General features: G+C 36.5%; 1 protein-coding gene across 1 annotated transcript in view; it reads left to right on the forward strand.

The window, feature by feature from the left end:
• The window catches only part of ZPLD1 (zona pellucida like domain containing 1), a 43,797-nt gene extending 38,311 nt beyond the window's left edge, over positions 1–5,486 (forward strand). Inside the window, exons 9-10 of the mRNA XM_029940685.1 lie at positions 4,313–4,342; positions 4,756–5,486. Of these exons, the coding sequence (XP_029796545.1) occupies positions 4,313–4,342; positions 4,756–4,931 (206 nt within the window). The 3' untranslated portion in view covers positions 4,932–5,486. The remainder of the gene's footprint in view (positions 1–4,312; positions 4,343–4,755) is intronic.
• The last annotated feature ends 13,902 nt before the right edge of the window (positions 5,487–19,388 follow it).

A 19,388-nucleotide genomic window follows, 5' to 3' on the forward strand; every position in this document is an offset into this window, starting at 1 on the left:
TTTTATATAAGCCATAAGGCTATTACTGTATTTCAATTCGATTATTTGTACTTTTTCTCCCATGCGTCCTGTTCCATAGTGAAAAGAAAGTTTGTGTGAAATAGGTAATTAAGGAAAAATTGGTTTTGGCCTAAAAAGTTTCGACAATTCCTTGAATTATTTACTCTTCTGTGTTTTTACATAGCCAGAGCATTATTTTTAAAAAGCTAATAGGCTTTTTTAAATAATACAGAAATTTATTAAATATGAAATTTCAAACTTAGTCTGCATTCCCTGAGGTTTGGTATGTGTTTTGAATGGTTTGAAAATGACTGGTCTGTGGTTTGTGAAAGGCCCAGTTCTTAGCTAGCTGTCAGGAGTAGCTCAGAGAATTACATTACATGGACACTCAGCTCTTGTTGCCAGTAATTAGGAATGCTTTTGGGTAGGCACAATAAAAAGTATTTTTATTTTATGAAGCATATCTAGCATCAGTTTTGTAGAAGAATAAAAATCTTGAAAGCAGCATTTCTCTGCCCATGTTGAGTAAATGGTTTTTCTCCTTTTTATTAGCCTCTTTGCTGCCTTCTTACCTGGGGCAAAACAAATCTAAATATTGCAAAGATGTCTTACACTAACACATTGTTTATAATGTGTTTTTATAAAGACCAACATTCCTAAGGCCCTCAAATCCCACTAAAGATTACCAGGTAGAACTTTCTAATTGCACCATAGCTAACAGCCACACAGGTTAGGTAGGTTTCACTTCAACCATATTTAGTTGCCCAGATTGTCTATGCTAAAACCCCAAAGAGCTAATGCCTTCATCACAATGTCTCTGATGTCATATCTGGATTTCTTTTTTTCTAATTCCAGCCTATTTCCACCTCAGGGATAACATTCATTTTCTAACACAGCAGTGTTACCTTAGTCACCCTGGTCTCTTCACTGGCAAAGTTCCCAAAGGATCATGTTCAAACCTTCCAAACCCCCTTCATTCCTCTCTCACTCTCTGTGGATTTGTTTTTTTATAATTTTGATACATGGTAATAGGACAGAGCTCATTTGGGGGCAATCATGTGGCCTCTTGGTGTAGAGGGCCATATTCGACAGTGTTCACATTATGATACTTATAGTATCCAAGCAAAAAATATTATTTTAAATTCTACGTAAACACAGAACTCAGAAATCAAGCCATATCCATCCACAGGAAAATTCTATGTGAACTTAATGTCTAGCTTAATGACAAGGGCTACCCTCTTTTCTCAGTTTTACTTTACATTTAACTTAGGTCAGCTAGAATTTATCTCTCTAGATCCTGTGGCCGGTTTTATATAGACAAGTCCAATTTCAGGCTTGATTTCTCTCCTCAAAGCTCTCTGGTACTTGGGGATTTTTGCTCTGTTTACTCATTGAACGACTCCTTTCCCCTAGACAACTGTCTTAGGTCAAGTTTAATAAGTTGTTAAAGCACAATACTTTTGTTTTGTTTAATGAATCAGACGTTCTGATTATTCTTACTTAACATTTTTAAGACTTTTATTGGTGGATTTAGGAAAACATTGACATCTTCAAAATTTAAAATCTTCAAAATTCTTGAAGTGCTTATTTTACATCCCCACATGCTAAAATTATTTGGTAGGGAAATGCTTATCTTGGGGTACAATTCTGGAAATTCACCAGTGCAGGCACTGGAACACAATAGCACCTAATTGTTTTATTACATAAAGTCTGATGGAAAAGTCCAAGCCAAGCTATTCAACTTGTGTCATTGAGTTTTATGGGGAGTTAATAATTCATCCAAGCCTTTACATGGGACATGCACTCCACTAGGAACTGGGAATACTGCAGAGAACAGGCCATAGTCTTTGCTCTCAGGGATCTTACTGTTCAAAGGTAGAGACAGACTATTAACAAACATAACACAATGGAAGGTAAAAAGTTTGGAGCTTCTAAATTTGAAATATGTGGTCCATTTTACCACAAAGATAATTAAAGATCAAAAAAATAGTGTGCTTGTGCTAAGAAAGGAAAGATATTTATTCTGTATATATCTTTGCACTGATACTTTTTCCATTTATTTCTACTACTTATATGAGAGAAAATCAGGGGGAAAACCATTTATTTTCCACTTGTGGCTTCCAAACAGCTGTGCTATTGCTGCCCTCACTTTCCTCCTGTGGATCCCCAGCCAGTTGTATGTTTTTGGAAGAGCCCACCAATCTGTTCTAACTCCAGAAGGTTTCTTTTGGCATACATGTATATTGTAAGGCCAAATGGGTGTGAGAGAAAACAACAACAACAACAAAACAGAGTGGGTGTTGAGAAAAATCTCCCGGAAAATGTCTACCTCCCTTTTGGGGCTAGATCAAATTGCAGGAGACCAGAAATTGACAGCAGAAACAACAACCAGATAAAGTGATTCTCTCTACCTTTACCCACTATTAAATACAATTCTGAATATTACATGTTTTGATTTTAGTCATGTGTCAGAGAGGCTTCAGTTTTTCCACATCTTGAACCGGTAGCTGGCAGAGCTCACTTGGCATTTGGTCTCAGGTGAAGATTTTGCCCACAGCCCAGTCCTCGTGAGTAGCACTCAGATACTGTTCTTACCGAAGTGTTGGTGATGTGAGAGAGAAGGGGCACATCCTGACTTCTTTCATTAACTTCAGGATGCAGAAAACAGTAGGGGCATCCAGTCCCAGGACTTTCACCTAACTTGGGGGCACATAGGAGGGCAGAGCATTCTGTTCTTCAAAAAAAAATAAAATAAAATAAAAGCAAGTAAGTGTGATTTTTAAACAAAGAATAACTTTGAAAACAAAATTTTAGAGCATTATACATTCCCTTCCATGTTTCAGTGAGGCAGCTTGTCTTGGAAAGGGGGCATTGTGGATCTTTTGGAAGAATTGTTCACCGTTCATTCATTTTATCCATTTCCATGAGAAACAATGTGTTTATGAAATAGTGTAGGTTGGAGGTTAGGGTTCTCCTAAGGGTGTCCCTCTTATGAAAATGTATGCTCTTTTTTCCCTTTTTGTCCTATACTCGTACACTGCACCATTCTAAAGAATACTATAAATAAGAATTCTACCAATTTGGGGCATTGCATTTTAGGCTCAAACAGCAGAATCGTCATTTATGCCAGGACTCATATGTCTTAAAAGAAATGGCATCAGATAGCTTATAAATATCACACCAGGTTCTTCCAATCAGTTATTTCAAAAACTAATACTGGAGTTTCATATGGCCTGAGATAGTCATCTTTATAACTAAACATATTTTCCATACTTGGCTAGTTTATATGATTTTAGGAAAAGGATTCCGAAATTGAACTTTTATTTAAACATATGTGTACTTTATCAAGGAGGCCATGACAGATGGAAGTTTCTTTGTCTGTAAAATGGGGGCAGCAATAATATCTAAGCCATATGGCTGTTATGAGGATAAAATGTGATGACATACAAAACAGCAGTTTGTAAACTGTATGGAATTACACACATGTTAATTGTAATAATATTTATCCTCCAGAATCAAACTGGCAACTGCACACATTTTATGGTTCAAATAACGGACACTCACAGGCACATACATACCCAAATGCCTAAAGACAGAAATGAAATCCACTCATGGTACAGGATCAGGGGTTAATAGCTATATGATTACAAAATGGGTAATACAGTTGGGAAGCCAGGTGACTTCATTCATTCCATCTATTATGTTTGCCAGGGATGAGTAAAAAATCACCAGCTTTAATCTTCTACTTAGTAGATGTAAAAAAAGAAAACACTACAACTCAGTATTAGGAGTCATGTTTTCCTTTCATTTAGTTATCAAGTATAAATTTATCTTCTTGGAACTTAAAATGTTTTTGCTGATTATGATGGACAAATTGGCAACGCTTAAAATAGAGTGGCACTAAATAATGACTACTTCTCTAAAACAGAATAACAAATGGCAGGTTATAGGGCTATAAAAATTGTAATAGCTGTTAACAATTACTGCCCCCACTAACCTGACTAAAGAGATAATGATGGAGCAAAGTTGGCAAGATAAAATATAGTACAGTATATTTTGCAATTCTATTTGTCTGCCTGGAACAGTGTCAGGGAGTGGGCCTGCGGAATGCAGAGATAATAAGATCTCAGACGCGTGGAATAGAAAATGTGAGAAAAGAATGGTTTGGGGAGATTTTCATTATTGCCTTACCCATGGGGCTTGTGGGTGAAGGGGAGGGCACATGTAGGTAAAAAGTAGTCACATAATTGTAATACACTTAGGTAAATATTTAAAGGTACGATATTGCTTTTCTTTTTCTTTTCTCCTCCAGATGAGACTCCAACCAACAATTCACAGCTTGGTAAGATAACGAACATATATGGAAAATAAAAGTATGATTTTGCAAAGTCTTAAGTATTTTTTGATCAGTTGTAAAACTCTAGACAACTATTATAATGAGTTCTAGTTTTATAAGTTTGTCATATTTTAAATAATAGTTCACTGAGGATTTCTGAACTCATGTGTGACCTGTTGGTCAAGTTTTATAGTATATGATAGATGATTTTGGTTTTGGCTGCTCGGGGGTTACCTGACTACTAATCCACATAATCCTTTGGTTATTGAATTCAATTATAGTCAAATAGATTAAGCATGAATCAATGTCATGCTGTTACTTTGCATGATAGTACTGACAGATGTCTTGCAGGTATGAACTGGGTGAAGTGAGATCAATCTGATAGTGGACCTTCCCTCTGTGTGTTGTTGTGCCTGCAGGTTCTCCAGGTGAACCTCCTTTCCAGCTGAATGCCATCACCAGTGCACTCATATCAGGAATGGTCGTCCTGGGAGTCATGAGCTTTTCCCTTCTTCTGTGCTCACTGGCCCTTCTACACAGGAAGGCACCCACTAGTTTGGTGTTGAATGGCATAAGAAACCCAGTCTTTGACTGACTTTAACAGGTCCCTTCTCTCAGGAGAAGGATTCACTGACTATACCCTGTGTGACTGAAGTCAGTGTTTTCATCCAAATTGAATGCCGACCAGCATTTGATATTTGTAGGTTTGATAGATTTCACAGTGTAGTTCGTCAGCATGATGATGATAGTGAAAGAATTTTGATGGTATCGTTCTTGTCACGTAAGTATGTGGTCAGCCCTATTCTCATGGCACCGATGGGTGTAATGGCAACAAGCGAACAATATTCAGGGCTTAGATCTTACAGGATCAGTCATATTTCATTTTATTTCAACTTTCTTTTGATTATTGGTTGTTAGAGAGATGAAAGGTGGGCATAGAAAAAAAAGTACATTTGTTGCATTTTTTTCCCCTAAGCATTAAAACCTGGTGTGATGGCATTTAGATTGTTTATGTGGTCCTAAAATGAAAGTTACTTTTTTGTTGTTGTTTTATTCCAGATAATTCCAGCTTGGGGATATGTTTCAATTGGACTGGTCAGTTTGGACTCCTGAGATTTAATTACTCTTTCTATGACCTGTGTGTTTTGGGGTGATTTCCATGTCTGATAACATTCTTTAAAAAAATAAAGCCAACAAACTCTTGGGAAATCTATCTTAAGTTGGAGCATCTAGTTGCGTAGAAGACAGTAAAAGTAGTTGTTAACCTCTAAAGGAAACCAGGTGACCCATGGTCATTATGCTTTTGCATGGGAATGGCCGTGATGAGTTTTCTCCTGGTTCCTGGGAGAACATCAGCACATGTTCACTCTCCTCCCAGGTAAACAAGGCACCTGAATTTGCATTTGCAGCTGTGAGGCAGCTGCAAAGATCATTTTTCATTCAAGAGTCATTGCATGGGAAGGCAAACCATAGTTGTGGGAGAGGACATTGTCCCCACACGTAAGCATAATGTTCCATGGGGGGTTTTAACAACCTATTTTTTTTTCCTCCTATGACAAAGAGTAAACGAGGTAGATGTGTTTCGCAGAACATTGTTGGAGTCACTATGAAAAAATGGCCTTTTCCCACAAACTTCTGATCCTGGCAAACCAAATAATCTGGAAGAGCCCTACTTTTTAAGGTGTCTTCTTGAAAGCGTCATGATTGCCATGGAATAAACAGTATTTTCCTGAGAGAGTAAACTGCAAGAACTTGTGATCCTTTGTCAGTTTTGCAAAAAAAAAATGTTTAAAAGCCAAGTTTTAAGCAGCCTATGTTCTTACCAAAAAATCATCCTTCTCTTTGGTTAGTCTATTTGCACAACTGAAAAGAACAATTCAGTGACAAACATCAAAACCTAGCATGTGTGGCTATAACAAATCCTACATTAACCATAACAACTGCTGTAGAAATTAATTTCTGTTCAACATTTGTGACCCATTATTCAGAACTTATTATATTATAGGAAAATCACTATATGATTTTAAATTTGTTTCAAATGAAGCACCTATGCTCATATTAATAATTAAATCAATCATCAAATCAAAAAACACTTTGTCTCCAATATGCCTGAACAGATCAGAAGTAAGTGTTTATATTGTAATGATTAGCTCTCTGATTGCCTCAACTTTCTTTTTCAAGTGAAAAAGCGATCTGGAAAGTCTTCAGATAATTTATTCAACATGAAAAACTCTTAACCTTTTCTTCCCTGTGTTTCTTCAAGATCACTTTGAAGTGACCATTCTGAACTTTGATCTGTGATTAGAAATTTATTTTCAACTTTAAAGGGAAAACTCCTACAGAAAAAAAAAATGTATGGACTGTACATGCTACTTATGTGACCTTATCTATACATGGATAGGGCTAACAGAGTCTAGTAAATCTATCTCAGATACTGTAAGTGATTTGCCATTAATCTGAGGATTAAATCCTGTGCTCAGGATACTGTCATTGAAACCAGTTGGTCAGTTTGATTTTTGTGCTTTAGGGATGGCTGCTGTTTCAGGGGTTGACCTTTTACGTTCTACATGCCACTTTTTGAAACTGAATAATGGACACACCATTTTGCAAGCAACTTACATCTTGCATTCTTTTTTTTTTTTTTGCCATCCTTTCATCATAAATGGGAGGCTCAGAGCTACCACCAGACAAACCAGGTTTGTTTTATACAGCTTTGTTCTTCTCAACCTGCTGTTATGTGTAGTATTTTGTTACAGTGAATATTTTGGTTACTATAGTGTGAAAACCTTACAAAATATGTGCAAACATTCCTTCAGTTTTAATACCTCAAACTGTGTTTTTGCACTTCAGGGGTAAGGTCTGATGACATGTAAAAGGTGATTGTTTAATAAAATAATGCTAAAGTAATATCTTTAAAATAGTCACTTGTTTTTCTTAAAGTCATTCTCCTTTCTACTTTCAACATTCTCTTCCTGCTCTCACAAACATTAAGAAAGATTGAACTTAAAATAAGCTACCTAATGCAACAGGGAAAGGTGGTGATCTCTGGAGCTAGATGAAGTTTGTTCTCTTCATATTGAGCTTCCTGGTTACAGCTCCATGTCAGGAGACATATCCCAGAGATCAGCTGACGATAAAGAGGTTCTTTACCTTGAGTTTGAACACTGATTAAAACTGAGCCTATGCTTTTTAAAACGTTGAGGGGAGAGTAAGAACTGGAAGGATAAGGATCAGCTTCTGCCCAGAGTTTCACGGGCTCTCATGACAGTGGGCGATGACATCAGCAGTGACAATGGGCCAGAAGCAGTGAAAAACATAAAACAGTAAAGCAGAGATATTTGGGGCAAATGCAAAAGGGAAGCGTGGACATTGGGAGCAGAGGCACCTTCTGATGGGAATGAGTTCGTTGGTAGGAGACCCAAGGAGAATGTTCGGTCACTGTTACCGATATTTCTCATGATGGTGACCTAGCTCCTCCAGAAACTCAGAGAAGTGGAAACTGGATCAACATGTTACATTCTCATGTTTGTGAGAATATCTTGCCTGATCGCTTCTTGGTAAACAGCAACAGTCTCTACAAACTTGAATTAACATAGAACTAAAAAAAATAGCCTTGGTTAATGATACTTTTTACTCGACATAGATTTGGAAATCTCTGGTTAGGAATCTTTATTTTCTTTGTATTTTTAACAAAAATGAAATTGAGAGCTCAGACCATTATCTACATAGTTCAAAGCTCCAGTTCCCTTTGCTTAAGTATCTGGTTATTTTCTGTTTTACTTAAATTGCCAACATAATTACCTCAATTTCCCCTTTTCCTTTTTATGTTGAAAAGCGAAGTGCCATCATTATATGGATGTTTAGTGAAAGTCAATGTGGCCCAAATTTTGAGGTTAGTTTTCATCAAGAGTATAGCTCTATTAGCATTGCCCAAAGCAGAATCCATCACTGAACAGTCCTGCTGCTTTGGCTAATCAACTAGCGCTGGAAAATCCTGGGAGAGTTGTGGTCTGACAATTTCATGCAACTTTGCCTCAAAGTTATACAGGTCCTTCAGCTATTTCTCCTCTTGTATGTAGTTTGTAAGTTTTTTATTTTTTTACAGTAGTAAACAATTGACTAAAATGAAAAATAACTCAAGGGAAATATAGTACTTTTTAGGAATTATTTACCAGTTGGGAATTAGAAATGATTTGCTCTTTAAAAAGTATTGTTTTGCTAACATATATTTTGCTGTTGCTAAAATGAGATGGCAGAAAATAATGCAGAGTGCCCACAGGGAGAGAAAGGGAACCCAGGAATCTCCCCTAAATCTTATAGAGGTAAATCATCATATTGGGGGGGGGTCATCGCCCTTACTCTCAAAATATAGTATGGAACAAAGGTGATTCACTATCTCTCATCAAAAGATTTATCAAAACTGTATTTTTTTCCAGTTTGTCAATGGATATGTAATGAGAATTTCTCTCATTTTACTCTCCACCATCCTTGGTCTGTAGCCCTTATCCTATGATCCCAAATGGAGAAATGTCCAAAAATAGAAGCAAAGGGCATATAGCCTCAGCAGTGTATGGAAGTCTCCTGGAAGCTGCCACCGGACACTTTCATATCCCACCAACCAGAACACTACCAGCAATGGTGCCTGGGAAATGTATCCTGGGTCTCCACATGCCCAGAGTTATCAGAGGATCTGACTTAAACCTATTTGCTCAAATAATGTCATCATTTACTCACAGTCTTAAAGTATTAGATATGTTGATTTATGTACAGGGATATTTATCACTGTATTATTTTTAATAAAAAAGTATTACATATTACTTAAGTGTTCCCAAATGCAGAATTCTTAGATGCATTATACTAGCTTTCTGTGATATAAGGACATGTAGACACTGAAAATTAGTTATAAAAAAAAACTTTACCAAATAAAAAATGCTATAATATGAAAAAAAACAGAATACAGGACCATATTTATATGAGCTCACACAGAAAAAAAGACATGAAGGAAGCTGGTAGAAATGTTAACTAAGTTCAGTAAGGAAAAATAATTGGTTTTGTTAAAAGTCCTCTTATGAGACTCTCTATCAGGTTTTCTTTTCTGAGCAACTATCCAAGTCATTTAAACCAGAAAGTAATTTTGGTTGTTTAATAATTTAAAAGTTAAGGAAAGTGTTTGAGTATATTTTTGAAATAATTGCATCAATTCTCAACTTTATTTAGTTTCAGCTACTGAAGAAAATATCTTTCTACCTAATTTAATAAGCATACACATGAAGAAAAAACCCCAAACCTTTCTGAGAGATAGTGAGAATAGAACTGCCTTGTGTATTCCTAACATTTTATTCAATTGTTAATTCTAACATTTTACTCAATATGCAAATGGTCTGCAGTGCACTTCAGATCATACAAAGACAGACACTAAGCAGATTGGGGGAACTCTGGCTTCTACTGACAGCAATGAATGAGCTATCAGACTCATTGTTTTCCATTTGTGCATTTGTTTTCCCCACATCACTAGCATCCGTTATGGTTAGCCAGGCTCACACTGAAAATGAGTTTATGCTCTGGGAAATGGTTGAAAAGCATCATCATCTTCATTATGTCAACAATGAAAATTATGTTTGTCCATGCTCTCTGGAGTTGATGGCTGGAGTGTTTGAAAACAACATCCAGGCATTTTCCCTCTCACCCTGAGGAAAAAAAAATATACATGCCAGTGTTATGTTTTTATTTTACAAATAATCTGTTTTCCCCTTGCCCTTTAGATCTGAGAAAAGCTGCATGTAATGAATGCTATTTGAACAAAGAGGCAATTTCCAGAATGAGTATAACGCCACTGCCTGTCAATTCTTGAAAGAAATGGCATATGAAAAAGATACAGAAATTCTCCAGACAACCCCCTTCAGTTGAATACTACCCATATTTTGAAGTAAACAAATAACCCTTCTCTATGCATTTTCACCTCACCCCATCTCCCCTTCAGAACAGTGATAATTGCTTTGTCCACACTTCATATTTCTTCCATTGCCTATTATGTATTCCTGAGAATGGGTGGGCAGAAACTCATTATAAATATGAAGTCTGAATTCTACAGGTCTGAGGAAAAAGGCTGCAGCAGCTTTCCTGCATTAACTTATTAACGCTTTAAGTTAAATTTTTTTCTCAATAGTGGATCTTCCCTCAAATGGCAACCAGTGAAACTAACTTTACATACTCAGAGGGTTTGAAATAATGCCTTAAATACTGTGTGGTTTTTCCTAAATTGTCAACTGTACTGTTCAAAAGATATCATATTTTGCCTCAACTTAAAATCAACATTTTTCTTTCTTCAAATGGTATTAAGGGAATAATAGAGTCAAGGATAGCACATAATGTGTATCTTTTGCTCTTCAGTCTAAATTCCTTCTCTCAATATCTAAACTCCTTGCTAACTCTAAATGGAAGGCAAGAAGTAAAGATTAATGTGCTATCTTAAATGGAGATGGAAGATAAGATGTTGAGACTAAATTTAAAAAAAAACCCACCAAGATATATTCATTTCACTCACATTTAAATAATGCTCACATTAAATAATTATTCCAAAGGAACTGTCAAAATGAAACAGTCATAGCTTTCCCTAGCTGAGCTGACAACTATAAAAGTCTAATGCTCACAGTGAAGCTATGAAAATTATTAAAAAAATCATTTGCAAAACATGAGCAAAATCTTATTTCTATCTGCTTATTTACAGAAAAATGAACAAGTCCAAAAATATTGTTAAGATGAAACTTTCCAGATTATATTGATTATCAGTGCTAACCCAAGGAATCTAAACTTTGTAGGACAAAATAGAGTTTTGTTTGTTTGTTTTGTTTTGTTTTGTTTTAAGTAGGCTTCATACCCAGCACAGAGCTTGAACTCACGACCCTGAAATCACAGCCTGAGCTGAGATCATGGCCTGAGCTGAGATCAGACGTAGGATGCTTAACTGTCTGAGCCACCCAGGCACCCTGACAAAATAGAGTTTTGAGGATCTATGCATAAACTGAAAAGGTACAAGCATTATTGTTTTTAACTTTGATCTGAATTGTCATCTATGTCTGTGCTTTTTGGGCTCAGGGAAAATATGAAACTCAGTATGAAATGCAAAACTCTACAAATCAGTACATAGATTTCTTCTTCTTCTTCTGGGGGCCTTAAAGTCAAAGAATTGAACCCTTTGCTTTTAAAGCATTCCCTGGTATCATATTATGGCCAACATTGATCTGGATTAAAAATAAATAAATTAGAAACTAATAGTCCTGAAAATGTGGTCCCCCACTAGCACCATCAGTCTTACCTGGGAACCTGTTGCAAATGCAGCTTCTCAGGACCCAATCCAGACCTACTCCGGCCTGAACTCTGGGAGGGGAGCCCCATATTTTCTGTTTAGGAAGCTCTCCAGTTGATTCCTGTGAATGCTAAAGTTTGGGAACCATGCCTCTAGAATAAGATTGAAGGCAATTCTGGAGAGGTGAAAAGAGATCGCTGTAGATATGTGGTATTATCTGTGTATCCCCTAATAGAAAGGAGTCATGCTACTTAAGTGTCTAAAACTGGAAATGTAATTGTCTACACTATCACTTGCTGATCACCAGGGCTGATTCAGATGACCCAGCTGGGCAGGTGGGTACTTTCTCTTTCATACCTATTTGTTTACTCTCTGGAGGCAGTAATTTATATGCTTAGATAAAGGGGATGATGAACTTTCCAATGAGAGAAAGACTGTTCTTGGATCAAAGACATATACGTTCTAGATTTCCTCTGCTGTCTATACCATATCCCTTGGAGACAGAGACTGCTCCTGTACATGAAAATTTCTTTTATCTAGATTGTATAAATTTGGTTTCTGGAAATAATAATATTTATTATTTTTATTGTAATAGAAAAAAATATGTGCTTGGGAATCAGACCTGATTTGAATCATAGTTTTGTCATTTGTCAGCTGCATGACCTTGTGGAAGTCATTTGGCTTCTTTGAACTTCAACTCCCTTATCTATGAAAAGAAGATAGTCACATCAACCTTTGGGGTTGTTAAAAGATACAGTGAGGCAAAAATTGTTAAGAGTTTACTTCAGCTTGAGTCATTTGAATTGGGCAACACCAAACTGGAAGTGGTTGGAACACTTCACCAACAGGACCAGAGAAACACTTCTGTGAAGAAAAGGCAGAAGTGAAGAAAGGAAATGATTCATTGGCTATAGCTTGAAGCCTAGCTGGCTGTTTGTGATTGGTTGTCCTCAGCATTTTGATTTTATTGCCTTGACGCATTTTGGGGCTTGGATTTTGGTTCTCTCAGTTTGGCCTCCAGTACAATAGAGTCACCTCAGTCTAATGGCCTCATTCTTTAATTAATTTAATAGGGTTAATTTGAGGACTGGGGATAATCTGTGTAAAGGCCTGGCACTCAGTAGGTATTAGACCTTCCACCTTGCCTGATTTCTCCTAACTATTGCATCTGCTCTTTGCCATTGTTATGACTTCTGACTATTTAGTTTGTTTCTATATAGTGGTGAGAGGTTAAAAGCATGGGTTGTGGGTCAACCTCACAGACTTGAGTCTTTTCCCTAAAACATGCCTTGTAGTTTCCTCGTGTACACAATGTGGAAAATAATTCTACTTACCTTCACAAGTAGTTCTAAGGCACACATGAGTTTAAGTTGCTTATTCAGTGACTGACATAGAGCAAGCATGTAATTCATGTTAGCTGTTACCGTTAGCCTCACTCCGCCCTGTGTGCCTTCGCTTTTCTTCCTTATCCTGCTTCTCCCCAAAAACATAGTACTTTGGTGAGAAAAAAACTCACCTATTAATGACTTCATTTAGTAAATCTTTCTGAGGATCTATTATATGAAGACTTGAACACAGATAAATCCCTACCACTTATTGTTTCTTCAAGTTAGTTTTCTAATCTGTAAAATGGGGATAATAATAATTCCCTCTGTATTTATGTTAAAGTTTGCAAATAAGATAATAAATGCATTTCCAAAAACTGAAATGAAAAGTTTCAAACCCATACACATAATATCAAACCAGATACACCTCTCTGGATAGCTTGGCATCAACGCAGAGGAATACAGATATTGTTCCTCCTTCCCACATATATCCCCAGCTTCCTGGTTGTATTTTCTTTGGCAACCTCAGTGTTTTTATTCAAGTGAGACGAGGGAGAAGAAAAAATGATTTAGCGTTAAGAAAAAAATAAACAAAAGGACCAAATTCACAAGGTTTGGCTTTTTTTCAAAGCTTAAACTAAAGCTATAGATAGTACTTTAAATATACTGTTTATTACCAAGGTAATTTGTTGGAAAAAAATGTTTAGCTACTACCAAGACTCTGGAAACAAAATCTAGACTTATGAGCATCAGGTTAGAGGTCTCTGAATGACATTTGAGTGCCTGTGTGTTGAGGGAGATGCACGTCTCTCCTTGCTCCAGGATGCTGAAATGCAGGGTATTGTAGATCCAGACTAGAGCTAAGGAAGAGAAACATGGTGGTATTAGCGGTGCCTTCTCCATCCTGGGTGATGGTCTTAAGTTTGTCTTGCCTCTTGTAAGGCCCACTGCCATTGGATCTCTTGGGATTCTCCAGTTATCTGTGTGTCCATCAGGCTGCACTCTTTACTGATACTTGTCACCTCTTGTAACTGGACTTCAGTTCCAGTCTCTGACTCATTCTATACTTTTCTGACAATGTGCCTAGCACTTTTTTCTTCCTCTCTTCCTATCAACTGCTACCTGGGGTGCATCCTGCTAGAATCATGAGCTGCTGAGCTCCCTGACCAAGCCCCAGTATTAGAAGATTCTTCCCTCGGGTCTTTTCCTCTATCACTTCTCCCCCTTGGAATTTATACCAGCCGAGATCATGTCTAAGTCCTCTGAGGTTTGATTTTGAATCTTAGATGTCAGGCCACTCCCAGGGGATTCGTTCATGTGGAGTTTTATCAATGCTTATTCTCAGCTTACTCCTCTTATGCTGTAGTCAGCTGAGCAGTCTCAGAATCTCTTACAGCCTTAGATCCTGTGGGTCAAGAGCGGGAATCTTTTGAAGGAAAAAAGTCATTTCAAACTTCCCTAAACAGCAATTTCAGAGACTCAAGCCTTTCAAATCATAACATTTCTAAGAAGGCAAGAAAAAATATTGTTAATTAAATGTTTAATCCTTATTATAGCTAGCATATTAATTTTAAGTAGCTTTAATTTATGGTATAGCACAAAATTATTTATGGGAAGCATGTATACTTTATAGTATAGAGTGCCCTCTTGTATAATCAATGTGTATAGGATATTTATGCTCATTTTATTGGACTCTGAGCATAATTTTACTATTAAATATATGGAAGAATTTTATGCTTGTTTTTATGACATCGTTGGCTTAAGCTAGGCTTACTTTTATGCCAAGTCTCTTGTCAAGAACATAGCTCTCAGTTTCAATATGGTTTCTATGGGAAAATACATAAATACATAACCTTTCACGAACATCTGCTTGTCTATAATTTAAAAAAAACCTAATGGAGCGAGACCCAGGTTTTCTTATTTCTATTGAAACATTTTCCCCCCTTGTGTTTCCCATTCGCTCTTAGGATAATGATTCCCCTGGAGGTTATGTGGTTATGTTATATGGTGGTCAAGTCTTTTACTATGAATGAAGCACTCATTTCCTTAAAAAAAAAATTCTCAGGAAAGTAAAGTTTTTAAGAAATGTGTTCATGTGTGTATATACATGGGAAGGGCTGTATGTATAAATCTATCACAGTCAACAAAATCCCTAATTCAAAACAATTTCAACTAGGTGCTTTTATTTTTGGTGCTTTAACTATTCTCCTATCAGTGTATTTCACTTAATAGCCTTGTTCAGAGATCTAGATTTTATTGGCCAGTGAGGCCTGAAAGCCCTTCCGCTGGTTACCTGAACGATGGAGTCTGACAGATGTGAACGTGGTGGGATTACAAGTCGTTTGTGGTCAGTAATGAAAGTAAATTGTACCGAGGGCATTAGGTTGCGTGCAGAGTGGGAGGAATTTGTGATACGTTAGAAAAAATATTGGGATACCTAGGTTCACTTTGGTAAGTCAGAATCTCTCTAAATTTCCATTGGATTCCTTATTATTGTGCTTTATTAATTTGCTGTAAGAAATGCAAAACCACATTTCTTCCACTTCATATGTCAAACTACTTCAATACATTAACATCTTAACAAAAGTAGTATGATTACATGTGGAAACATATGCATGGTAACTAAGTTTTCCACCCTTGGGGAGAAAATCTCTGTTAAGTCTAACCATGTAGCCTTAGGTTAAACCAGCATAAATGTAATTTGATAATTTGAAATTCCCATCTCCAGACTTTATATAATAAACCATACATACTAAGATATAAGATCTCGTAAGCAGCAGATACCTAATCATCTTTTGTTTGTTATTGAAAGCCTTTAACTTTATGCCAGTTGTTCTTTGTCATTATATATTTTAAGATGCAAATCCTCACAACCATCTTTTTATACTAATGAAAAGTCATATAAATTTAGAAACTATTTCATTGCATCCACGCAATGTTCATTTCAATCTAAAGTAAGCAAATATTTCACATGCACACGAGTGAATTTCTTATAGTCCCATTTTAAGCTTGTCAAGTGTTCTGATTCCAATCCTATTTGACCAATTTAAATTGCAATTTAAATGGTTAGATTCTACCATTAGGTTTTAATTACCATCAATTCTATCAGAGTGGGTTCCAACCCTTTGTAGCAAATTCATTTCCTGCTTAACCAAAGAGACAATACTCTTTAAATAGCCTACCCCCTACCCCCACATCAGTGCTTTCTCTGGAAAGGGTTTTAACATAGACTTGTTTATTTCCTCTTACACTACAGGAAACATTTTTGAATAAAATAAGTGACACAGCTATACAAAGGAAAGACAAGATGACAAACATGATAATATTTACTTTATGGAAAAAGATGCTCATCACTTCTTTACTATTTTGTGACTGAGTGGCTTTATCTTTTTAAGTGGAGCCCCTAAATGCTGGTAAAAGTATGATTCTGCATCTTTTAAGCCTTTCTTTGCATAGATTTTTTTCAAATACAACCTCTCTCGAAAGAATGTGACTAATTAAATAAAGTACATAGAGAAAAAGAAACCCTCACTAAACAGCCTGTGAGTTTAAGTATAGCATAGATAAAAATGGACTCAGAGAGAGTCCATCTGTTGTGGACTCTTACATAATCTACACTTTTACACTTACATAAAAATACATTGTAGAAGATGGAGCAATAGAAAGCCTCATTCTTATTCTTGATTTAAGCTATAACCAAGCATTTCTGGACAAGTCATTAATTGTTTCATGCCATCAGGGACCCACTTAGTGCACTGAAGCAATAACTTTTAAGTGGTCCCACTGGTCACAAAGATTTAAGTTAGGCTCTAGAAGGAACCTATAATAGTTTATACAAGACTGCTGAAAGTCAGGCATGTTGGAAATGACTTTGTGACTGCATATGGTGATGTTGGCAATGCAAATACTGTCAGATGTGACTAGGTGGTAAAGAAAATTATTTTCTGCACTTAAGGCTTAAGGATTTTTGATGTGACCAGTGTTTGAGAGGAAAGGTGACCCTATCATGATGCTATAGCCTTTTGGCAGAAAAGCTTCCCATTATTTGTACACCATTTTAATCAAAATCTAGTTTGGCAAGATATTGCCAAGTTTCTTTAAATGGGATCTGTTGCCATTATAATAAAATCTGACAGCCTCCTGGCTCATACTTTAAAAGACAGTACTATTTGTCCTTGAATCAAATAATGAATGACCTAAAAAAAGTCAAATTAAATTTTTTATAAGATCTGCATATCTTACATAAAACATACGGATATAAACAGGGTTTGCTTTTATGCTTGTCACTGACCAGTAATATGGAAGGTGCTACAGGCTAAAGTAGTTGATATCTTCAGATTCAGACAAATGTTAGCTTTGTCACTTACTAGTTATCTGATTTTGGACACATTTTTAAATATCCGCTAAGCCTTGGTCTTTTCATCTGTGATCTAGGGAGAACACATATACTTATTGTAAAGATTAAATGAGATCATCTAGTATAAATTCTTAGCACAGGCCCTAACACCTAGTTTGTCCTCACCATATTGTGCTGCACTGGTGATGATGAGGGGTGACTCGCAACTCAGACTGAAGTCCCAGGCCAGTCTTCTCAACATCCAGTCAAGTCCGAGGCTTCAGTTCAGCCCCCGGAGTAGCTCACATCTGTGCTTTATATTCAGTCCTGTCCTTTTTATCTTATAACAGGCTGTATTCAAATGAGAAAATTCCTGTGAGAGACCTTTGTACATCCTAATACACTGAAGAATTATTAGTTACATTAAACATTTTATTGAAATTCACCAACACGTTAGTAGTTAATTCAATGGTATCTTTGCCACTCCACATTCCAATCTATTCTTAAGTATGTGGGCAGATGTATCTTTTAAAGTATATCTTTTTAGATTACTTCCTTCCTCAAATACTTTCCATGGCCCCTCAGAATGATGGACAGCACTCTATTGAAGTGGCCATTGTCTCTCTTTACAGCTTTATCTTCCAATATTTCCCTTCACATCACACCAACGCTCTGCTCTTCAACACTTCAGAAAGATGCTCTCCTTGAAATTTGTTCTAACTTTGCCTCATTTTAGTAGTCAACTCTTTAATTGGGTAAATACTGATTGAACATTTTTTCATATGTTTTCTCTTTGTACCAAACTGTCTATTTCTCTTTCCACAATCCTCCAAATCCCTACTTAAAATTTTGTCTTTTTCTATGTAGGCTTTTGGATCTCCTAGGTAGCAATCAGCCTCTCTTACCTGCTCTCCATTTCCTACACTGTATCCATATTCACCTTTTTTTCTCTTAGTTTGCCTTTTACAACAGTCTGAGAAGTCTGGAAAGTCACCATTTCCCCCTCAATTCTCTAATTCCCAGTGGAACATCCTTCACAAGGAAGGTACTAAATCAGGAGATATTAAGTCTTTATTTACAGGTGTCTTTGTTAATACTAAGCTGTAATAAGTGAATAGCGGATCCAAAGATACAGCAGTGGCTGGTTTAAAAAAAAAATCCCCAAACTCAAGAGAGGATAGAAGTTGGCTTTGATGTTCTCTCTCTCTTTTTTTTTTTTTCACTTACTACTCTTAGGCTGTACATTCTTTTGATATTTATTTTAGCCAGACTTCACTAGGATAAAAATGTTAGATGAAAGTCATAGATAAAAGACAGAGGGAGAAACTACCAAAAGTGTCATCTGTGGGCCCAAATCTTTGTTGTGAAGTGTTTTACTAAGACCTCTGAGAAATCCCACTGTCATACAGCAACAACAAAAAGCACATCCATAACTCCCTGAATTTTGTTTGCCATTTGATGACAACTTGTATTAACCTGATCTGGTCAGCCTGGTATTCAGAATAAGGTGAAAATTCATCACAGAAAAAAATGGCATTTTATCAATGGCCATTCTCTTCATTTTCTGCATCCTACCCTACCCCAATATTTTATGGTTCTCTTTAGCCCTAAATTGCCTTTTTGGGTGAGATGTTGAAGATTGAAAGGCAGAGTTAATAAATACTTTCTTGTCTTTCACCACCACCAAGGTGCAAGATTACCAGTGTTTACCACATCTATTAGTCAGGTAACATTGCAAGGATGACTTCAGGCTTCTCAAATCTTCTTTCATTCCTCATGTAAATCACAAGACACTTCAGTGATCTGTGTGTAAATGTAATGCGAGGGGTTAATTGGAGACCACAGAATTGATGGCTGTGGGCAAGGTACTGTTATAAGTTTTGCCATACCTTTGAATGAGTAATTAACTGGATAAATAGCATTGTCCCTTTATGGATTTTCAAATCCATCCGGAGCCATCCATCTTTCTAAATAAATGAATGAAATTGGTCAGCACTACAGTTGCATATTACTGAGCCCTATGGTCAATGGATACTGATCATCTTCCACTGTGAGGAATGGATGATCTTAATCCGGTTTTTTTTT

Source organism: Suricata suricatta, chromosome 5 (genome assembly GCF_006229205.1).
Source record: "Suricata suricatta isolate VVHF042 chromosome 5, meerkat_22Aug2017_6uvM2_HiC, whole genome shotgun sequence".
Classification (NCBI taxonomy): Eukaryota; Metazoa; Chordata; class Mammalia; order Carnivora; family Herpestidae; genus Suricata; species Suricata suricatta.